This window comes from Rana temporaria, chromosome 4 (genome assembly GCF_905171775.1).
Source record: "Rana temporaria chromosome 4, aRanTem1.1, whole genome shotgun sequence".
In the NCBI taxonomy this organism is placed as follows: Eukaryota; Metazoa; Chordata; class Amphibia; order Anura; family Ranidae; genus Rana; species Rana temporaria.
The window spans coordinates 460,472,413-460,491,318 of NC_053492.1; the positions used below are offsets into that span (position 1 = coordinate 460,472,413).

Here is an 18,906-nt window from a genome sequence, read left to right on the forward strand (position 1 = left end):
TAATACTGGAAAAAAACTCAAATTTCAATACTTTTAAATCGTGTTATGGGGACCCAACCATGAGCTTGAAAAAATAAATGCCAAGGAAAATACATACAGGTATACCCCACTTTGAAGTACATGGGACCAGAGCATGCATGTAAAATGTACTTAAAGTGGAGTTCCACCCATTTTTTTATGTTCGTCTGTGCTGCATGCTCTAATCTCATAGTGTTCAGAATGGACAATTTTTATTTATTTTGTTGCTTGTAAATACCTTTATTTTGTAGTCCTTCATTACTTCCTCCTCCTTATTAGCCTAGGCTATTAAGTCACAAGGCTATTCGCAAGGGTTTCTGGGATAGGCATCATGTATCCCAGTAGTCCTTGCAAATAGCCTATTTGCATAGAGAAGGGGCGGCAACTTCCTCTGACACTCCCGTTGCTATGGAAACCTGACAAACCTATTACATCGCTTGTGCAGCACTAAGCATGTGCGAGATCTGCAAGGCTGAAATCCTGGAAGTCATACAGTCTGGCTTCATGATGCCCACGGTTTATTTCTAGATTATAAACTAACTAAATGCTCCAACAACCTAACAAAACGGACCTTAGTTTACAGACTAACTTTACTAGAATACATTGAGCTTGTGTATTACAGGGGTATTTATATTTAAAAAGTGAAATTGTGGGTGGAACTCCCCTTTAAAGTGAAGCAATTCCACAGGCATAAACGATTACCTAGGCAAGCTGGCAGACCCCAAAATCAGATAAACCGGTAGCAGTGCCATGTCAAGCTGCCAAAGATTTCCCATAGACACCAATTTTCAAAACCCAGGAGCAGTGCCATGTCAAGATTTTCCATAGACACCAATGTGTGCATACTCGCAAATGTATGTAAAGCGAGGGTACATAAAATTGGGGTAAGCCTGTATTTCGTACCCAAATAACCACAAAAAAATTGTATTTTGAATATTTAAAAATTACCCAATCCTCAAAAACAAAATGTTTTTTTTTTTTTATATAAAAGTTTTTATTTCCTAAGGGTTTCCTTTGGGTCAGGGCCAAGCAAAGGATTTTTGGGTGCGTTTAATGGCTTGGTATCCAATTCCTTACTGGAGGTGTCAGAACTACTGTCATTTCCTACTACAAGAAAGGAAGAGTCTGACTGGTTGCTAAGTGTGTCACAAACAGGTCATCTTTCAGGCACTCTGAAGAGATCCAGAATTTATTACCAAGCATTAGGGCATCATACAAATGATGTAATCCACACTATGCAGATACCCAGATCCATCAAGCAGTTAATGGTTAAAGTCAATTACTTCACAAGGACATTTTTTTTTTTTTAAAGCCCGAGGACCAATTACAGCAAATACATAGCCGCTTTGTATAGACAGACTAATGAGCGATTACCTGATTGGTTACCCTGAGCACCGCGTTAACACATGAGCCCGCCACTGACGCTGGAGGACTAGTTAATGAGAACTAGAATTGGTTCTACAGGACAGCAGGGTAGAAAAGCCATGAAGGGAACACATGGCATCCTGAAAACGACACCATGCTGACTCCTCCAATCTTTAATCCATGGAGTACGAAGGGCAGGAAAGGTCTGCAGCTCTCTTAATATAGAAGACAGGGATAGTATCTAGCTGATGTTCAGGTGCTATATGTCCAGTGCAATCATGTAATGAGAGCTTGCGGCAGTAAGGCTGTTAAACCCTGGCTAATTGTCTAGTAAGCAATCAAACTGTAGTGTACCAAGCAAGATAAAAAGAAAAAAAGAAAGAAAAAAAAAAAATATTCACCAATCTAGATAAGTTAAGACTACACAAGGTGAAAAATCCCTTACAGACTTCGTGCCCTTTCACACGGGGCGGATCAGTGATGATCCGCCCCGTGCACCTCCGCTTGCTCAGCGGGGATCGCTCTCTGTTGATCCCTGCTGAGCCGGCGGATGACAGGGCGGTCCCCGCACACTGTGCAGGGACCGCCCTGTCTTTTCTCCATTCTCCCCTATGGGGGGATCGGATGAACACGGACCGTCTGTCCGTGTTCACCCGATCTGATTCGCCAGACGGATGGAAAAGTAGGTTTTTCCTCCGTCACACTTTGGCGGATCGAATGTCAGCGTGCATGTCACCGCTGACATTCGCGGCTCCATAGAGGAGCACGGAACGCCCGTTCAGGTCCGCAAAAAACAAAAAAAAAAAAAAAACTGAACAGGCCGCCCTGTGTGAAAGAGTCCTAAGGAACAAGGGTAATGTCCCGTACACCAGATCAGAGTATTGTACGACAGATAGTATGACTTTTTCCGCTTAATAGTCGCAAGTAGAAATTACATAGGTTATTAAAGTCACGAAAAATTCTTGTATGACAAAGAAAAGAAAAAGAAAAAAAAAAAAAAAAAATCGGAAGTGATGTCATGTGTTGTATTTGTATTGTGTTTGACGACAACTATACTGACTAAACAAAAATCGTACGATCTGGTACCGTACCAGAATTTTTTTCGTGCATGGCCTATAAAATATTGGATGAACCGCCATGATCGGCTCTCGAAAGCTCTGTACCAACGATCTGATTATCTTGCGATTCTTCCTTGGACGGAATTTTCCATACGATAATCGGATCGCGTGTACGGCCATTAGGAAGGAGTCAAATTGCTTCTCGACACCTGAGCGTGATCAGAAGTGGATTAACTTGGACACAACAGTCTACATTGCGTTTATGTGCTGATTCGCTACAGAAAAGTCTAGAGGTCCGCACCACAGCTCATGTCAGCAAGAATAAGAAGCCTGGAATTAAAATGCTACTGTACATCGAGCCGTGATGTGAGCAGCTATGCAAGTGCTGGTTGGTCAGCACCAAAGCTTACATTTTTATCATCGATTCTGAACACTAGAAACTGAATGCAATAAGCACAGAGAGGTCCGCGCCACAGCTCATCAAGCGCAAAGAGCCCAGAGGTACATCCACCCGTGATGCATGTTCACAAAAGGTGAGAAACTATGCAAGTGCCGATATGTACAAACACTGCTCAGCCTTGAAGCACGCGTTTCATCGCGTCTGAACGCCAGATCTTTGTGCAGCACAAGTACATTACTGTATAAAAAGCTTTAATTCAGCCTTTAGTAAAGGAGTTGCTTCTCTTCTTCACCATTAGAAGGTGAGGCCGGCCCTTTCTTGCTCTATCAGATGTGAGCTCAGCATTCAATGGGTAAAGGGACTGCTAGTTCAGAGACTTTTCAGCTGGAGCATTTCTGCAGCCAACTCTTGAAATGTTGCCAAGCTCTTCATTGCTAGAGTATTACAAGCAATCTTGGTTGGTTGCGCCACTATGAAAATTCATCAGTCTAAGAATGCAACAGGAGGAATGAAAAAGCTTCCATTTTATTAGACGCTAGGTTCCAGTAAGGTTAGGGACAGCCCTGGGAACTATGGAAGGAGGATCTACTACTGGAGTCCCTAAGTGATACAAGAACCAATGGGTGACGAGGCACATACGAACCAAATGTCGGGAGACCACGGAGGGTTAAACAAAAAAAAAATGAACGGCCTACATTCGGCACAGGTGTATGTTGGTCTGTGCGACAGAAGCTGGCAGATAGAGGAACCGTACCGTCAAGTCACCGGTCTATCGAGATGGTTACTGTAAGGACTGCGCAGGCGCAATCCTTGCCGACGGAAATCACCGAACCTCCAGGGCAACGGGGAATTTGAGGCAAGTGGCCAGTCGGCCTCACAGCCTCGCTTTGCTCGGATGGCTCGCTACGCTCGCTCGGCCGCCTGGCTCTTTTTTTAACTTCCTCCAATCCATGGGGATGTTAAGGTATGAGCCTGGATGCCGGCTGAGGTTCAGAGATTTCCGTCAGCAAGGATTGCGCCTGCGCAGTCCTTACAGGAACCATCTCGATAGAGGAACCATAACGACAAGTCACCAGTCTATCGAGATGGTTCCTGTAAGGACTGAGCAGGCGCAATCCTTGCTGACGGAAATCTCTGAACCTCGGCCGGCATCCAGGCTCATTCCTTAACATCCCCGTGGATTGGAGGAAGTTAAAGAAAGAGCCAGGAGGCCGAGCGAGCGTAGCGAGCCGTCCGAGCAAAGGGAGGACGTGAGGCCGACTGGCCACTTACCTCAAATTCCACGTCGCCCTGGAGGTTCGGTGATTTCCGTCGGCAAGGATTGCGCCTGCGCAGTCCTTACAGGAACCATCTCGATAGCCGGAACCATATCGTCAGATCACCGGCTTCTGTTGGGAGTCAGACATTTGACTGACTCCCGATCAGCGCATTCAGCCAATGGCAGAAAGCACTGATCGGAGTAGTATTCTGTCGGGGGGGGGGGGGGGGGGGTGGTGTTAGTAGGTTTGGGGCATCTAACCCATTGAAATCAATGGGTGCAAGTTGCCTTGAAGTAGTACAGGAACCTTTTTGAAGACGAAGCGACTTCAGTAGTGTACATTAAGACGGCTCCATTCACTTCACTTCGGGTGACACAAGACGGATCCCAAGTCGCCGTAATGTTTACCGGCACTTCCTGAAACCAAAACCATGAAATCAAGGCATTCACAGACCTCTACATCCTTCAGTCATGGAAGCAGCAAGGCCCAAAGTTCCACCATATGGCTGCTGCACTCAACACCAACCTCTCCGGTCCCAGAGAACCCCTGAAATAAATGTTCAATCTCAGGGAACCCTTCTTAAGAGGACTATACCCATGACACATGAGTCTGATGGTTAGTGGAACGATTGTTCCCTTTACTTAAAAAAATAAATGGTGTCAGTGGGAAATTGCCAGCTGCTCATTGCTCAGAGAGCCCCCAGCAACCTCTGAGTAACCCTGGACTACACTTGTATTCAGAACCTCCTACACATGGCAATGGGAGACCCTTAGACCCTGTCCATGCAAAGTCATACATAGGAGGAGCAGGCACCACCCTCTACATACCAAATTATGAAATACATTACATTGGAATAACTTAATACCAAGTTTACCAATAAATGTCTCCAGATTCATCGATTACATCAATGCAGCCTACAGAAGATTTAATGGCGTGATCATACCAGGCAAAAACATGGGCAATGCCGACGACTTATTTTTGAACGTTCAGTTTCTAAAGGTTCATTCACAACAGTGGCTGTGCGGTTCTGAGTAGGGGACTGAATCACACAAGCCGTGCATGCTGGACTTTCTTCAGACCAGGCATTTGGCCTTTTCTTGGAACCGAGCTGGAATACCTGACCAATGCAGTCTTGCCACACTTGGGGTGAATGAACCCTAAAGATAATGATTTTTGCATCACAGCTTGGCAAGTTACCGACTTGGAACAAGCATGCAGCCAGTGAAGTCAGCTTCCACCTGGCATATTATGTCAGGGACTTGCACATAGGGAGACCACGTAGTGAAAAATCCGGTGCAGCTGTGCATGGCAGCCAGCTTCTAACTTTAGCTTGTTCAATTACACACTGACAAAATAACTGCAAGTCAATTGGCTTCTATGCAGACCTGCACCAAAAATGTGGCACTCTTCAGTTTTAGACCCCTTTCACACTGGGGCCTTTTTCAGGAACTTTAGAATTAAATAAAGCACCTGAAAGAAGCTGCATCTGCAATCTCAATGTAAAAGCCCGAGTGCTTTCACACTAAAGTGCCTGAAAAACGCCCAGTTTGAAAGGGGTCTTGGCGTTAAAAAAAGCGCCTGAAGAAAGCCTCATCTGCAATCCCAATATGAAAGCCCAAGTGCTTTCCCACTGAGGCGTTGTGTCAAAAAAAGTCCTGCAAGCAGCTTTTTTGGAGCGGTGAATACACCGCTCCTAAAGCGCTCCTTCCCATTGAGGACTTTTTTATTTTATTTTTTTTAATGCCAAAGCGCCTGAAAAACCCCAGTGCGAAAGGGGTCTTAGCGGAGCTTTACCATCGTTTTTCGGGCGCTGGCAGTGTGAAAGGGCTCTGAAAGCACTCAGGCTTTCACATTGGGATTGCAGAAGAGGCTTCTTTCAGGTGCTTTACTTGCGCTTTTTTTTTATGCCAAAGCGCCTGAAAAACTCCAGGTGTGAAAGGGGTCATAGCAAGGCTTGATTCACACCTATGCATTTTTAGCACAGCCCGACACCTATGCATTTTTAGCACACCCCGATTGACACCTATGCATTTTTAGCACAGCGCGATTCACACCTATGCATTATTAGCACACCCCGATTCACACCTATGCATTTTTAGCACAGCCCCATTCACACCTATGCATTTTTAGCACAGCCCCATTCACACCTATGCATTTTTAGCACAGCCTGACACCTATGCATTTTTAGCACAGCCCGACACCTATGCATTTTTAGCACAGCCCGACACCTATGCATTTTTAGCACAGCCCGACACCTATGCATTTTTAGCACAGCCCGACACCTATGCATTTTTAGCACAGCCCGACACCTATGCATTTTTAGCACAGCCTGACACCTATGCATTTTTAGCACAGCCCGACACCTATGCATTTTTAGCACAGCCTGACACCTATGCATTTTTAGCACAGCCCGACTCCTATGCATTTTTAGCACAGCCCGACTCCTATGCATTTTTAGCACAGCCCGACTCCTATGCATTTTTAGCACAGCCCGACACCTATGCATTTTTAGCACAGCCCGACTCCTATGCATTTTTAGCACAGCCCGACTCCTATGCATTTTTAGCACAGCCCGACTCCTATGCATTTTTAGCACAGCCCGACTCCTATGCATTTTTAGTACTTTTGCACTAAAAAGGCATAGGAGTGACTCAAGCCTAAATCGACCCCGTGGCACAGGTATTACACCTTCACAAGTCGGTGTAAGTAGTTCCTCTATTAGTAACCAATTACAATTCTCAAATTCTCATAGCCAGGCCCAGTATTCGGACTCCTGGCACAGGTCACTGCACTGCAAAATAAGCCTCCATGTGCTTTCTGATGAAGCACAGCATGCATATATGCACAGACCCTACCATAAAAAAAAATAAAAAAATCAAACAAAAAAACAAACAGCTGTACTTCCATCCAATAGACCGGACACAGGAAACATGCCAATTACCCTCCACATCATTTTTTTCCCCTTAATGACACTGAAATAAACCATGGGCACATCAATGAAAAGACAAGAAAACTGCCGTGTTTAATTCTGATGAAAGAAAAGAAGTATTTCTAAGCGGCTGCAGCTGCCGTCACTAAGCAAGGATGAAAAAAGTGGCATCTGCTAGCACTAAAAATAGCCGCCTGCATCCCCGTCTTCCATGTAAAGCTCACACCGCGCAACACCAAGCCCACATTCTACCAGAATACTAATCACCAAACCAGAGGGGCTTTTCCTGAACAGAAAGTAATAAAGAAGAAGTTTTCACATGCATGCTAAAGGAAGATCTACTAAAATGAATAGACAGCGTCTTCTAGGAGCAGCAATGGTGAGCAGTATAAGCATGCAGCAGAGTGGAGCCCCTTGGTGAAGCCCATGGATGGGGGGATCTCAGGAGATGCACTGACCGGCTTTAGAGTCCATCTTGAGGCTTGCCGCATGCAGGGAGACCTTCCACAGCTGACTGTCTGGAGCTCCTTTCACTTCCTGCTGGAGCGAGCGTTCAGGAGGTCAGAAAGAACACGTAACTGCCTGCTGTGTGACTCAGCCATGGACAGAACACACCCCCCCGACCCCACAACACCACCGCAATCACTCAATCATTGCACATGGAGGGGGGAGGGGTGAACAGCACAAAGAAACTTCTCCTTGCCCAATGCATGATCTTTCTACAGAAAAAGAAACCTAAAAATTGGGCAATACAGTCAGCTGAACACAGATCACATCCCAACACAAAGGGGGTCTATTCCTTCAGGGACGGTCACACTGATTGAATGCCCGGTATAGAAAATCACCATAAGGATGCAAGGAACTGCCTATTACAAATCTAGGTGTCTGGATGGAGGTCTCAACTTCCATACAAGTAAAACCTTGGATTGTGAGCAGAATTAGTTCCGGAAACATGCTTGTAATCCAAAGCAAATTTTCCCATAAGAAATAATGAAAACTCAAATGATTCGTTCCACAACCATATATTCATAAGTCTTTCAGTTTATAGTTCATATAAAAAGATTAATGTGATCAGTTGTGTAACCCATAAGCCCCCTTTCACATTGGAGCGGGAGCCGGGGTGGCGGTATAGTGCTGCTAAAAATAGCGGCGCTATACCGCCGGGATTGCCGTGGGAATCGGCCGCTAGCAGTGCGGTATTAACCCCCGCTAGCAGCCGATCCATGCAGTCCTATGGAGCGTTGGATGTCAGCGGAGACATGTCCGCTGACATCCGATCTGCCAAAAATCGGACGGATGGCGATACGTCCCCCATCTGTCCATGGCGGATCGGATCGGGTAAGATGCTGTGCGTTTTCATCAGATCTCTCCATAGGAGACGGCGGCGCTGCACAAGCCCCTCCCCACTCAGTGAGCAGAGAGGAGCTTGTCACCCGCCGGCTCAGCGAAGAGATCTCCGCTGAGCTGAAGGACTCGCTGAGATGGAGGCCGCCTAGTGTGAAAGGGGCCTAAACGCTATCAAAATGCAAGGACTTTAACATAGTGGGCAATCAGAACTAGATCATCTCAGACCTAACACTGCAGAAAGCAGATGGCAGTCCGTAATGATGGATTGCACTGCACATCAGTCATCAATCCCACAGACACAAATAGTGACATGGAGGACATGTTGGTAGATTATGCAAAGGGAAGACAAAGTGCTACTAAGCAACACCAGAGTCAAACAAGCCAATTACCGTATTTATCGGCGTATAACGCGCATATTTTCCCCCTAAAATCAGGGGGAAATCGGGGGTGCGCGTTATACGCCGATGTCATTTTTTTACCAATGGGGGGGGGGGGGTTGGCGGGGATTGGGCGGGGGTGTCGTGCCAGCCGTCCTACCTCTCCTGGTCAAGCCCGCAGGCAAACTAAAGAGATTAAAAGAATCGATCGTCCCTTCTCTCCTCTTCTTGCTCCTCCTCCCCCTCCGAGTGTAGCTTCAGATTGGAGGAGAGCGGTCACATGAGAGGAGAGCGATCATGTGACCAGCCGAGGGAACACATTATGAATGAGAAGGGACTGTCAGTGCTTGAACACAGTACGGTATGTATTAAAAGAGACTGGCAGTGCTTTTTTCTTAAAACTTTACAGTACGCTGGCAGTCTCCTGGGAGTGCAAGGGGGCTGTGTAATGTAAAGGAGCTGTGCACTGTGCAGGGAGACAATGTTGTGTAGTGTATGGGGGGGGGGGGGCTACGTAATGTGCCGGGATCTGTGCAATGCGCCGGGATCTGTGCAATGCGCCGGGATCTGTGCAATGCGCCGGGATCTGTGCAATCTTCAGGGGGGGGGGGGGGGGCTTTGGTCTGTGTAATGTGCAGGGGGGCTTTGGAATATAAAAGGGGCTATTGAAGCTTCCCTCTTAAAATTAGGGTGCGCGTTATACGCCGATAAATATGGTACCATAAGAAATGTCCTTTTCAGTGGTTAAATAACTGCAGAGATTTCAGCATGTTCAGGTAGACGGCCAGTAGAAGGCGGTCAGAATCACAATCCAAGAAAACAAAAAGTGCCTCAGGGCAACCCATTGTGTTTAACCTATGGAGCAGGCAAGGTCATCTCAGGAGGAAACAATGGCAGTCAGACAAGAATAGAATCTCCAACTTGTGTCTGGAAGTCCAATAGCCATTATTCGCTCATCACCAGATCTAGGCAGGTCAGTAGACCATCCTGTATAGCCTAGGGGGCCAATCTTTCAAAAACCCAAGCCGATTATCCAAAACAGGGGTCTCCAAACTTTCTAAACAAAGAGCCAGTTAACTGTCCTTCAGACTTTACGAGGGCCAGACAGTGGTCAGTGAAAACGTCCCGAAATCACTGAGAAAAAAGAATGCCCCATTGTTTGTTTCAATGGGAGTAATTGTGCCTCATCATTGGGCCCCATTATTGGTGTCAGTGAGAGAAACTGTACCCCATTGTTGGTGTCATTGGGAGGAATTGTCCCCCATCGAATGGTGTCGTTGGGAGGAATTGTGCTCCATCGTTGATGTCATTGGGAGCATTTTTGCCCCAACATTGGTATAATTGAGAGGAATTGGCGTCAGTGGCAGGAATTATGCCCCAATGTTGGTATGAGTGGATGAAATAATGGGCCGGATAAAAGCAAGCAAAGGGCCGCATCTGGCCCCCGGGCCACAGTTTGGAGACCACTGATCTAAAACACGAGATACTATTTGTTTAGATCTCGTACTATAGTAGTTCAAGAAATACAACCCGTTTAGTACTGCAGTTTGTTATCCAGGCATTGGTGTAATGCGCCCTTTCACAACCTTGTTTACCCCCCAAAGGAACCCCGAACAACTCTCAGTTCTCTTGAAACCAACTCATTGGAGTCAAAGGGAAAAATGCCCCCTACATTGGTGATCAGTAGGCATACAACTCCTACAGTGGTAGTCAGAATGCCACCCTTATAGACCACTAAAAGAGGATTTGTGTCCTTATGCTCGATTTGCAAGGTGGGAGGTCAATCAGCCAACGCTCAAAGAACCACAAGCAACCTCTTAGTGAAAATAGTTTTCCAAATTTTCAGTCCTCGTTTATATAATAAAAAAAAACCCAGAGGTGGTCAAAAACCACCAGAGACATTTTTTTTCAGCTGGTTAAAAAAAAAAAAAAAAAAGGGCTTGTGTATATACAAGCAGCCTACGGGATTGCCATAAGGACACTCAGGCAACGCTATTGAGCTCTAGATGACTTGATAAGATTATCAGCAGAACCAGAGCAACCAGAACACCTGATAACCAAGAGTTGTTGACCTTTGCCTTGTAGTAAAGAATAGCAAGTTGTCATAATGAATGACTCATAAGCTTTCTAAACCCTAAAAGTTTATATTATCTGAATCTGGGGTCAGAACTATATTCATGCATGTGGACTTTGAATGGTATTCTATTATGCCCTATAATATTTATTGAGCCGTGTTAAAAAAAAAAACAAAAAAAAAAAACAAACACACACACACACACACACACACACACACACACACCAGCGGAAACACTAAGGCAGGCCATACATGTTTTTCCCCCCCATTCAATCACCTGTTTGAAAATGGCTCGGTTTACACTAGCGCGATGCAGGAACCCTGTAAATCCACTGCGGGTTCCCTCATCGCACCCGACTCACTGCAGTTCACACTGCCATATGCGAACTGCTGGGGAGTGTCACACAACATTAATGACACCCCCCATTTCAGCTCGCATATCGCACTGCGGACTGACAGTGCAGACACAAATCGGATCGTATAGGTGTGAACACCCATGCGATCCATTTCTGGTGCAGACCAAAAAAGGGCCCTATGTGTGTTTGGTCCGAATGCGGTGCGATGTCAGCCATACTATCTGTGTTGCATGCGATTTGTACTGCAGTGCGAATCACGTGCAATCTCGCACAGCGCACCAGTGTGAACCCAGCATTAATGTGGATAGGGAATCCTTCCCGCCAAGTCTTGCCTGCCCGGCAGAGTACAATGATCAGTGTTGTCAGCTATAGCCAGTGGCACTGATTGTTCGCTACAAAACCCAACAGGCTGCTTGTACACAACCCTCTCGGTAGAGGGATCAACTTGTGTACAGCCAGCTAGCCCAAACATGGACCAAGATATTGGTCAGTCCCTACTGAACCCGGCTGCATTTTTGATCCATGCATGACCAACTTGAGCTCATTTCTCATATATGCAAATTGGATGCATTTTTAACAGCATCCAATTCACATAACCTGTGAATCGGACCGGCTTTTAATGGAGCCGATTCACACATGTGTGGGGCTGGCCACGATGCGGTTTAAAAAAAAAAGGGTCCTGTGTTTTTTGGGTCCGGTTCAAGTGTGATTTCAGGTAAAAAGGTCCCATCTGAACCAGTGAAAAAAAAAAAAAACTCATTAGACTGCCGCACTGAAACTGCAGCTGCATGTGTGAGAAGCTAGCCTTAAGTTTACCTTTCGTCTGGGTTCACACATATGCAAATTGGATGAGGGTTTCCTAGCATCCAATTCGCATAGTGGGAGATTTGTGAACTGGCTCCATAGAGAGCCGGACACAATCTCCAGAGCGGCTCCAGTGCCAATTGGTCCATTTCAGGACCGAATTGAGCCCAAAGTTCGGACTGAAATCGGACCTGAAAACGTTGCATGGGGACCCACCAGACTCCTGCTGTGAGCACTCATTTTGGCAGGGGAGGCGGGAGTGCATTTTAATTTTTTTGCACAAAAGCATGCAAAGCGCTGCACCAGATCAGTGCAAAGGGTGCAAAGTCAGGCTCCTGCAGACACTACCTACAGCTCTGTGCGTGTACATTTGTATGGGCTGTCAGTTTCAGAGCTGTAGACGTGTGAATGACCTACAAGTGCACTGATCAGCAATCCACAAAGTTTTTACTCACACTGGTGTGATGCAGGAAACTGCCATTCAGTGCAGATTCCAGCATCGCACACTGGTTCACACTGACATCTGCGAACCGCTATGGGGTGTCAATGTAAAGTTAATGGCACCCCCAGATCGGTTCGCAGATCGCAGTCCCAACTGTCAAATGGTGCAGGAATTGGATCGCATCGCGTGAACACCCATGTGATCAGATTTCAGCCAGTTTCATGGCTGAATTGGCATTGCATGTGATATCCACAGCAATGCGGTGTGAATCACATGCGATGTCTAATCGCACAAGTGTGAACCCAGCCTGAAAACTACAAATCTGTCTCAGATCTCTGTGCAGGTGGAGCACCATACCGAATTCTAATGTGACAGCGGCTGTGGAGACAGACACCCCCCCCCCCCCCCCCGCGGTCACAGTGAAGTGGGGGTCTGCTGGAACATCCATCCTTGCAATTAGCAGGAAGCCCCCATGAGAACAGGAGTCCGACAGCTCAAGCAGCCTTTTGCATCCACTTGCATTTAAATTATTCATGCAGCGATTATCTGTGAACGATCGGTCCTGAACGCAGACGTCCATCATGAATGATTATATGCAAGTGGTCGCAAACATCTCTGGGAGCGGTCAGCCTCCCATTATTTTCTATGGGGCTTCCCGTTTACAACCAATCACAGGGAACCTTGTAACCAATTATAAACGGCTCCATACACAAGTGTGCATGGGGCTTAAAGACCATTTCCTTCCTAGTATCCCATATCCGCTAAATTCTGCTACCTACAGAAGGTGTGCTACTGCATGCAGCTTTCTTACAGATCTGCTTTATTACCCCCCTCCCAATCCCCCACAGAAAGAGAACTATGCCCGTCCCTTGTGTGCCTGTATCCAAATATTGGCCAAGTCAATAACAAAGGTCATGTTGTGGCGGGCCCAGAGGATGATGATGCAATCAAAACAGATCTGCTCATCATGCTTGCATAGAAAAGGTTCAGCCACATAACACCTTACAGCAGCCTCTCACACTTTTAACATAGAGAACCCTTGAAATAATGTTTTGGTCTCTGGGAACCCCTGCTAAAAATTATCAGATCTTATTATACATTAGTGTGATGGTCAGTGGGAAGAATCCCCCCCCCTATATAGACGGCTAAAAAGATCAATGGTGTCAGTGGGAACATCTGAGGCAGAAATTGCTCAGGGAACCCCCAACAACCTCTGGAGTAACCCAAGGCAGGGCTCGACAACATCTGGGCGCCCGGTCGCAATTGCGACAAGAAATTGTGACCTGGTGCCCGCCGGTAATTGAGGCCGCAAGCTCAATTACCAGCCGTTGTGGGCCTGCCGCGATCGCACGGCGGTATGGAGGCACAGGATCCTGTGTATCCGTGCGCCCCCGCCGCGTGATCGTGGCGGGCCCACGACGGCCGGTAATTGAGGCCGCGGCTTTGCGGCCTTGTGAAGGCCCAAGCTTACTTCTGTGACCTTGCGCCATCTGGTGGTTTCCGTTGGCATTACAAGTAAAACAGCAGTTCTGTGTTTTCTTCACTGCCATCTCCTTCCCTCCAATTAGAACCCCCAAATACATACATACATACATACATACATACATACATACATACATACATACATACATACATACATACATACATACATACACATATATATATATTTTTTTATTCCAACACCAACACCCTAAAAAATAAAATGGCGATCGTTGCAATACTCTGTCACACCGTATTTGCGCAGCGGTCTTACAAGCGCACTTTTTGGGGGAAAAAATACACTTTTTAATTAAAAAAATAAGACCACAGTAAAGTTATCCCAATTTTTTTTTTATATTGTGAAAGATAATGTTACGCCGAGTAAATGAATACCCAACATGTCACGCTTCAAAAAACTGCGTCCGCTCGTGGAATAGGCGACGTTTAAAAAAATTCTACAGGTTGCATGTTTTGAGTTACAGAGGTCTAGAATTATTGCTCTAACGATCGCAGCGATACCTCACGTGTGGTTTGAATACAGTTTACATATGCAGGCGCCACTCAGGCATGTGTTCGCTTCTGCGCGCAAGTTTAGCGGGACGGGGTGTGTTTTCTGGCTCTTAACTTTTTTTAACTAGCTCCTAGATTCCAAGCAAATTTGTCAAACCCTGACCCAAGGGTCCCATGGAACCCTGCTGTACGGCCTTAAAGTGGTAGTAAAGTCTTTTTTTTAACTTGTACCTACAGCAGGGGTGCCCAACCTTTTGAAGAGTAAGGGCCACCTAAGCGCGGGCCACAACGAGCCGAGCAGGTGGATGGCAGCCCACCCTAATCTAAAGAGCCCACTCTACTTTTTTTTGCGGATCGGATTGGAGGTAGGTGTTTTCTACTCCGTAGGAGGTGAATGGAGGGTCCAATTGGGTCGGACTGACCGTGTCAAAGGGGCGTATGGCTCAGTGCAGGTAACACGCAGGTGCTCTGCTCTGTACCTGTGGATCAGTTTGAAAGCAGCCCAGTAACCACTGCAGAACCGATATGCCCACATATACACTGATATTAGTAATAAACTTTCCTTTAATAACAGTATTCTATTCCATCCCAGAGCAGGAGGTCGTGGGCCACATCAAAGGGCTCTGCGGGCCACTGGTTGGGCACCCCTGACCTATAGGAAAGCTTATAATAAGGCATATTAATAAGGCTTACCTGTAGGTACAGTGAATATCTCCTAAACTTGCACCACTTAAAAAAAAAAGTATTCACGATACATGCAGCCGGTGACGCTACCAGCAAATGCACTCTGAAGGGACAACATAAAACCGTGCCATCCCTTCAGAGTTCTGTGCTGCGGCCAGGACGTCCCGCATTGCGCCCAGGAGCAATATCCTTGCGGGCCGAAGGATGCAAACCCAGAAGGAAGACTGGGTGAAGATGAAAGCCCTGCCAGCTGTGACAGCGTGCCACTGGAAGGCTTCACTCGAAGGTCAGCATTTCATTATGTGCTAGTATGCAATGCACATTATTTGAAACCTGCAAGGTAAAGGCATATACACACCACACCAGGGTTTGACAAATTTGCTTGGAATCTAGGAGCCAGCTAAAAAAGTTAGGAGCCAGAAAACGCACCCCGTCCCGACGAGCTTGCGCGCAGAAGCGAACACATACGTGAGCAGCGACCGCACATGTAAACGGTGTTCAAACCACACATGTGAGGTATCGCCGCGATTGGTAGAGCGAGAACAATAATTCTAGCCCTAGACCTCCTCTAACTCAAAACATGCAACCTGTAGAATTTTTTAAACGTCGCCTATGGAGATTTTAAAGGGTAAAAGTTTGACGCCATTCCACGAGCGGACGCAATTTTGAAGCGTGACATGTTGGGTATCAATTTACTCGGCGTAACATTATCTTTCATAATATTAAAAAAAATGGGGATAATTGTTGTCTTATTTTTTAATTAAAAAAAGTGTAATTTTTTCCCAAAAAAAGTGCGCTTGCAAGACTGCTGCGCAAATACGGCATGACAGAAAGTATTGCGATCGCCATTTTATTCTCTAGGGTGTTAGGATAAAAAATATATATAATGTTTGGGGGTTCTAATTAGAGGGAAGAAGATGGCAGTGAAAATAGTGAAAAATTACATTAGAATTGCTGTTTAACTTGTAATGCTTAACTTGTAATACCAACGGCTCACCACCAGATGGCGCCAGCTTACACATCTGGTGGTAATAACTTGTAATACCAACGGCTCACCACCAGATGGTGCCAGCTCACAAAAAAAAAAAAAAAAAAAATATATATATATTTTTTTTTTGCCCCCCCCTCCAAGCCAAGTCGCCAGGACCCTATTTCTAGTCGCCATGGCGACCTGGCGCCCGTGATTTGTCGACCCCTGCACCACACAATACAATCATCCCCACGGCCATTATCTTTTTTACCACCACCCCCTCCCTTTAGAATGTAAGTGCTAAGAGCAGAGCCCTTCTGTCCTTTCTGTATTGAACTTAGGGCTGAAAAAAAAAAAAAAAAAAAAAAAAAATCGATTCGATTAAAAACTTGATTTGAATCGTAAATAGAAAGTTTTTTTTTTCATATATAAAACAATAAATAATCGCCCAGCTCCAATTCAACTGTATTCTATTTGTGCGGTCTCTCCCCTTGTACATTGTAAAGCGCTGCGTAAACTGTTGCCGCTATATAAATCTTGAATAATAAAAATTATTATTATTTTAGGCGCATGAGCTTATATATGCCCATATATTGTAATATCGGCAAGCAAAAAAGAGGCTAAAGAAGAATCAAGCATGTATATGCATACATGGCACCATGGTTACACTGCAAATATGGGTGTGGCATGCAACATGGTAAGAAAGGTGGACTTGGCCCTTAAAAAGATGGCCATCATTAGGATAAATTTTTCCAATCGGCCCGTTTTCAGGCATATCAGGAATACAATGAGGCACGACCACATACCATCAGCAGAGACCTGAATGTGGAAAGAGGCCATTACATACGCTGGCACTGGTGGTGTACCTCCCTCCATGGGCTCATCAAGGATGATTGCACAACATGACCATCCATGGGACCAGGCTGCCAGCAGGACTTCCTAAAGGCAGTTGTATATAACCCACGTCTCACCACCCTCTAATGTTTGTGTAGGCCCCTATAGACATTAAAGATTAGCAGAAAAAAAAAAAAAAACACCCTAAAACCCAGACAAGAAATGGGTGACTGTTCTAGCACAGTAGATTCCAGTTTTATAGGGTGCCTCATTTTAACCAACAAAATATCTCTTCAAATCTCAGAATAAAAATGCCCACATGGCAGCCCCCGTCTCTGCCAAGTAATCAGGGGGGAGTGATGCCAGCAAGAAACACGCTACCCTGGATCATTTCCTGCTCCCCTCCTACGTGCCAACGCACCACCCTCAGTCTACCAAAAATCTTGCATTCTCATGGTTCGTTCTGCTAAACGAAGATTTAACCCCCTGCAACAATCCCGGTCACTAAATAATCAATTTATCACAAGCAATCCTAAATCTGTCCAAAAGAGATGGTCAATATCCATGCAGAGGATAACACTGAGCTCCCTGCAAATACAACGGGCATTAGGTTGGTTACCAAGGAACTAAAAGCATCTACAATGCTCAGCACAGAAGCTGATTAACACAATAGGATTAACCCTTCATTAGGGGCGGCTGCTGTGCCATAATGTTGCCGTGCTCTCCTGCATCACATAAAAGAGTGGAAGATAAAAAGGAAAAATACCTGTTTCTTTCCAATTCCCCAGCTGACATGCCATCTCTGACCGGTGATGTGACCTCCTTTCTGGCAGGATCAGAACTGCAGCATACCCCTTAGCAGTGCTGATGATTCCTGCGAGCCTCGGCTGTGAACTATGGACTGGCTATCAGACGTTCACCCTCTGCTCCACTGCTCAAGGGTCACCTGACTGCCACATGGGCGTGCAATCAGGAGGCTGCTGATCAAATCTTATTACTTAAGTCTGCCGAAACCCTGGGTGATGGAAAACCCGCACTAAGCTGCTGATGCTACAGGAAAGCAACAGGTTTCTCAGGGAACAAAAAAATCATCTGCTATTCAGTCTGATCTCTTTAAAATGTACAGACAGACAAGACAGACAGATTGAGCTAAAAACACCACTCTTGGGAAAAAAATTAAATAAAAGTTTAAAGTGGTTGTAAAATTATATTAAAATAAAAAACATATTAGGCCCCTTTCACACGTGCGGACCGGACCGTATGTCCGCTTTTTCATCCATCCGTTTGCGGATGAAAAAGGGACATACATGGGTCCCTATGTGATTGCGGGTGTCAGCGGATAAACATCCGCTGACACCCGTAATCACCCGCCTCCGCAAAGATCCGATTTTGCGGACGGAAGAAAACCCGATTTTATCTTCCGTCCATAGAGGAGAGCGGAGAAAAGACAGGGCGGTCCCTGCACAGTGTGCGGGGACCGCCCTGTCAGCCGCCGGCTCAGCGGGGATCTACGGAGCGATCCCCGCTGAGCTTACGGGGGACACACGGAGGTGGATCATTAGTGATCCGCACCGTGTGAAAGGGCCCTTATACTTCCCTCCACTGTGCAGCTCGTTTTGCACAGAGTGGCCCCGATCCTGGTCTTCTGGGGTCCCTCTGCGGCTGTCTTGGCTCCTCCCCACAAGAACTAACCCCCTTCATGGGAGCGCTCTCCCATGAGGGTTAGTTCTTGCGGGTGCGCTCTTGTGATGCAGCCATCGCTGCTCATTGTATCACTTGGCCCCGCCCCCTGCATCATTGGATGCGATTGACAGCAGCACGAGCCAATGGTTGGGCTGCCATCAATCCATCCACTCTAGCCAATCAACGGCCAGACCGAGCGGAGAAGAGGACGTCGGGGGCAAGCGTAGCAGGTGAACGGGCTCAGGTAAGTAAAACAGGGGGGCTAAAACTGTCAGGATGTTTTTTTCACCTTAATGCATAGGAAAAGTTAAAATGCC

The 18,906-nt window shown here is 46.2% G+C and overlaps 1 protein-coding gene across 6 annotated transcripts in view; it reads right to left on the reverse strand.

Annotated features, from left to right (window-relative positions):
• Positions 1 to 18,906, reverse strand: part of RTN4 (reticulon 4) — a 94,712-nt gene that overhangs the window by 33,286 nt on the left and 42,520 nt on the right. Inside the window, exon 1 of one of the 6 annotated variants that reach the window (XM_040351659.1) lies at positions 17,673 to 17,786. The exons of 4 other annotated variants lie outside the window; for them this stretch is intronic. In XM_040351659.1, coding sequence (XP_040207593.1) covers positions 17,673 to 17,706 — 34 coding nt within the window. In that variant the 5' untranslated portion in view covers positions 17,707 to 17,786. Of the gene's footprint in view, positions 1 to 7,487; positions 7,624 to 17,672; positions 17,787 to 18,906 lie in introns of those variants that run through there. One more of the 6 variants, XM_040351660.1, reaches the window with a different exon arrangement.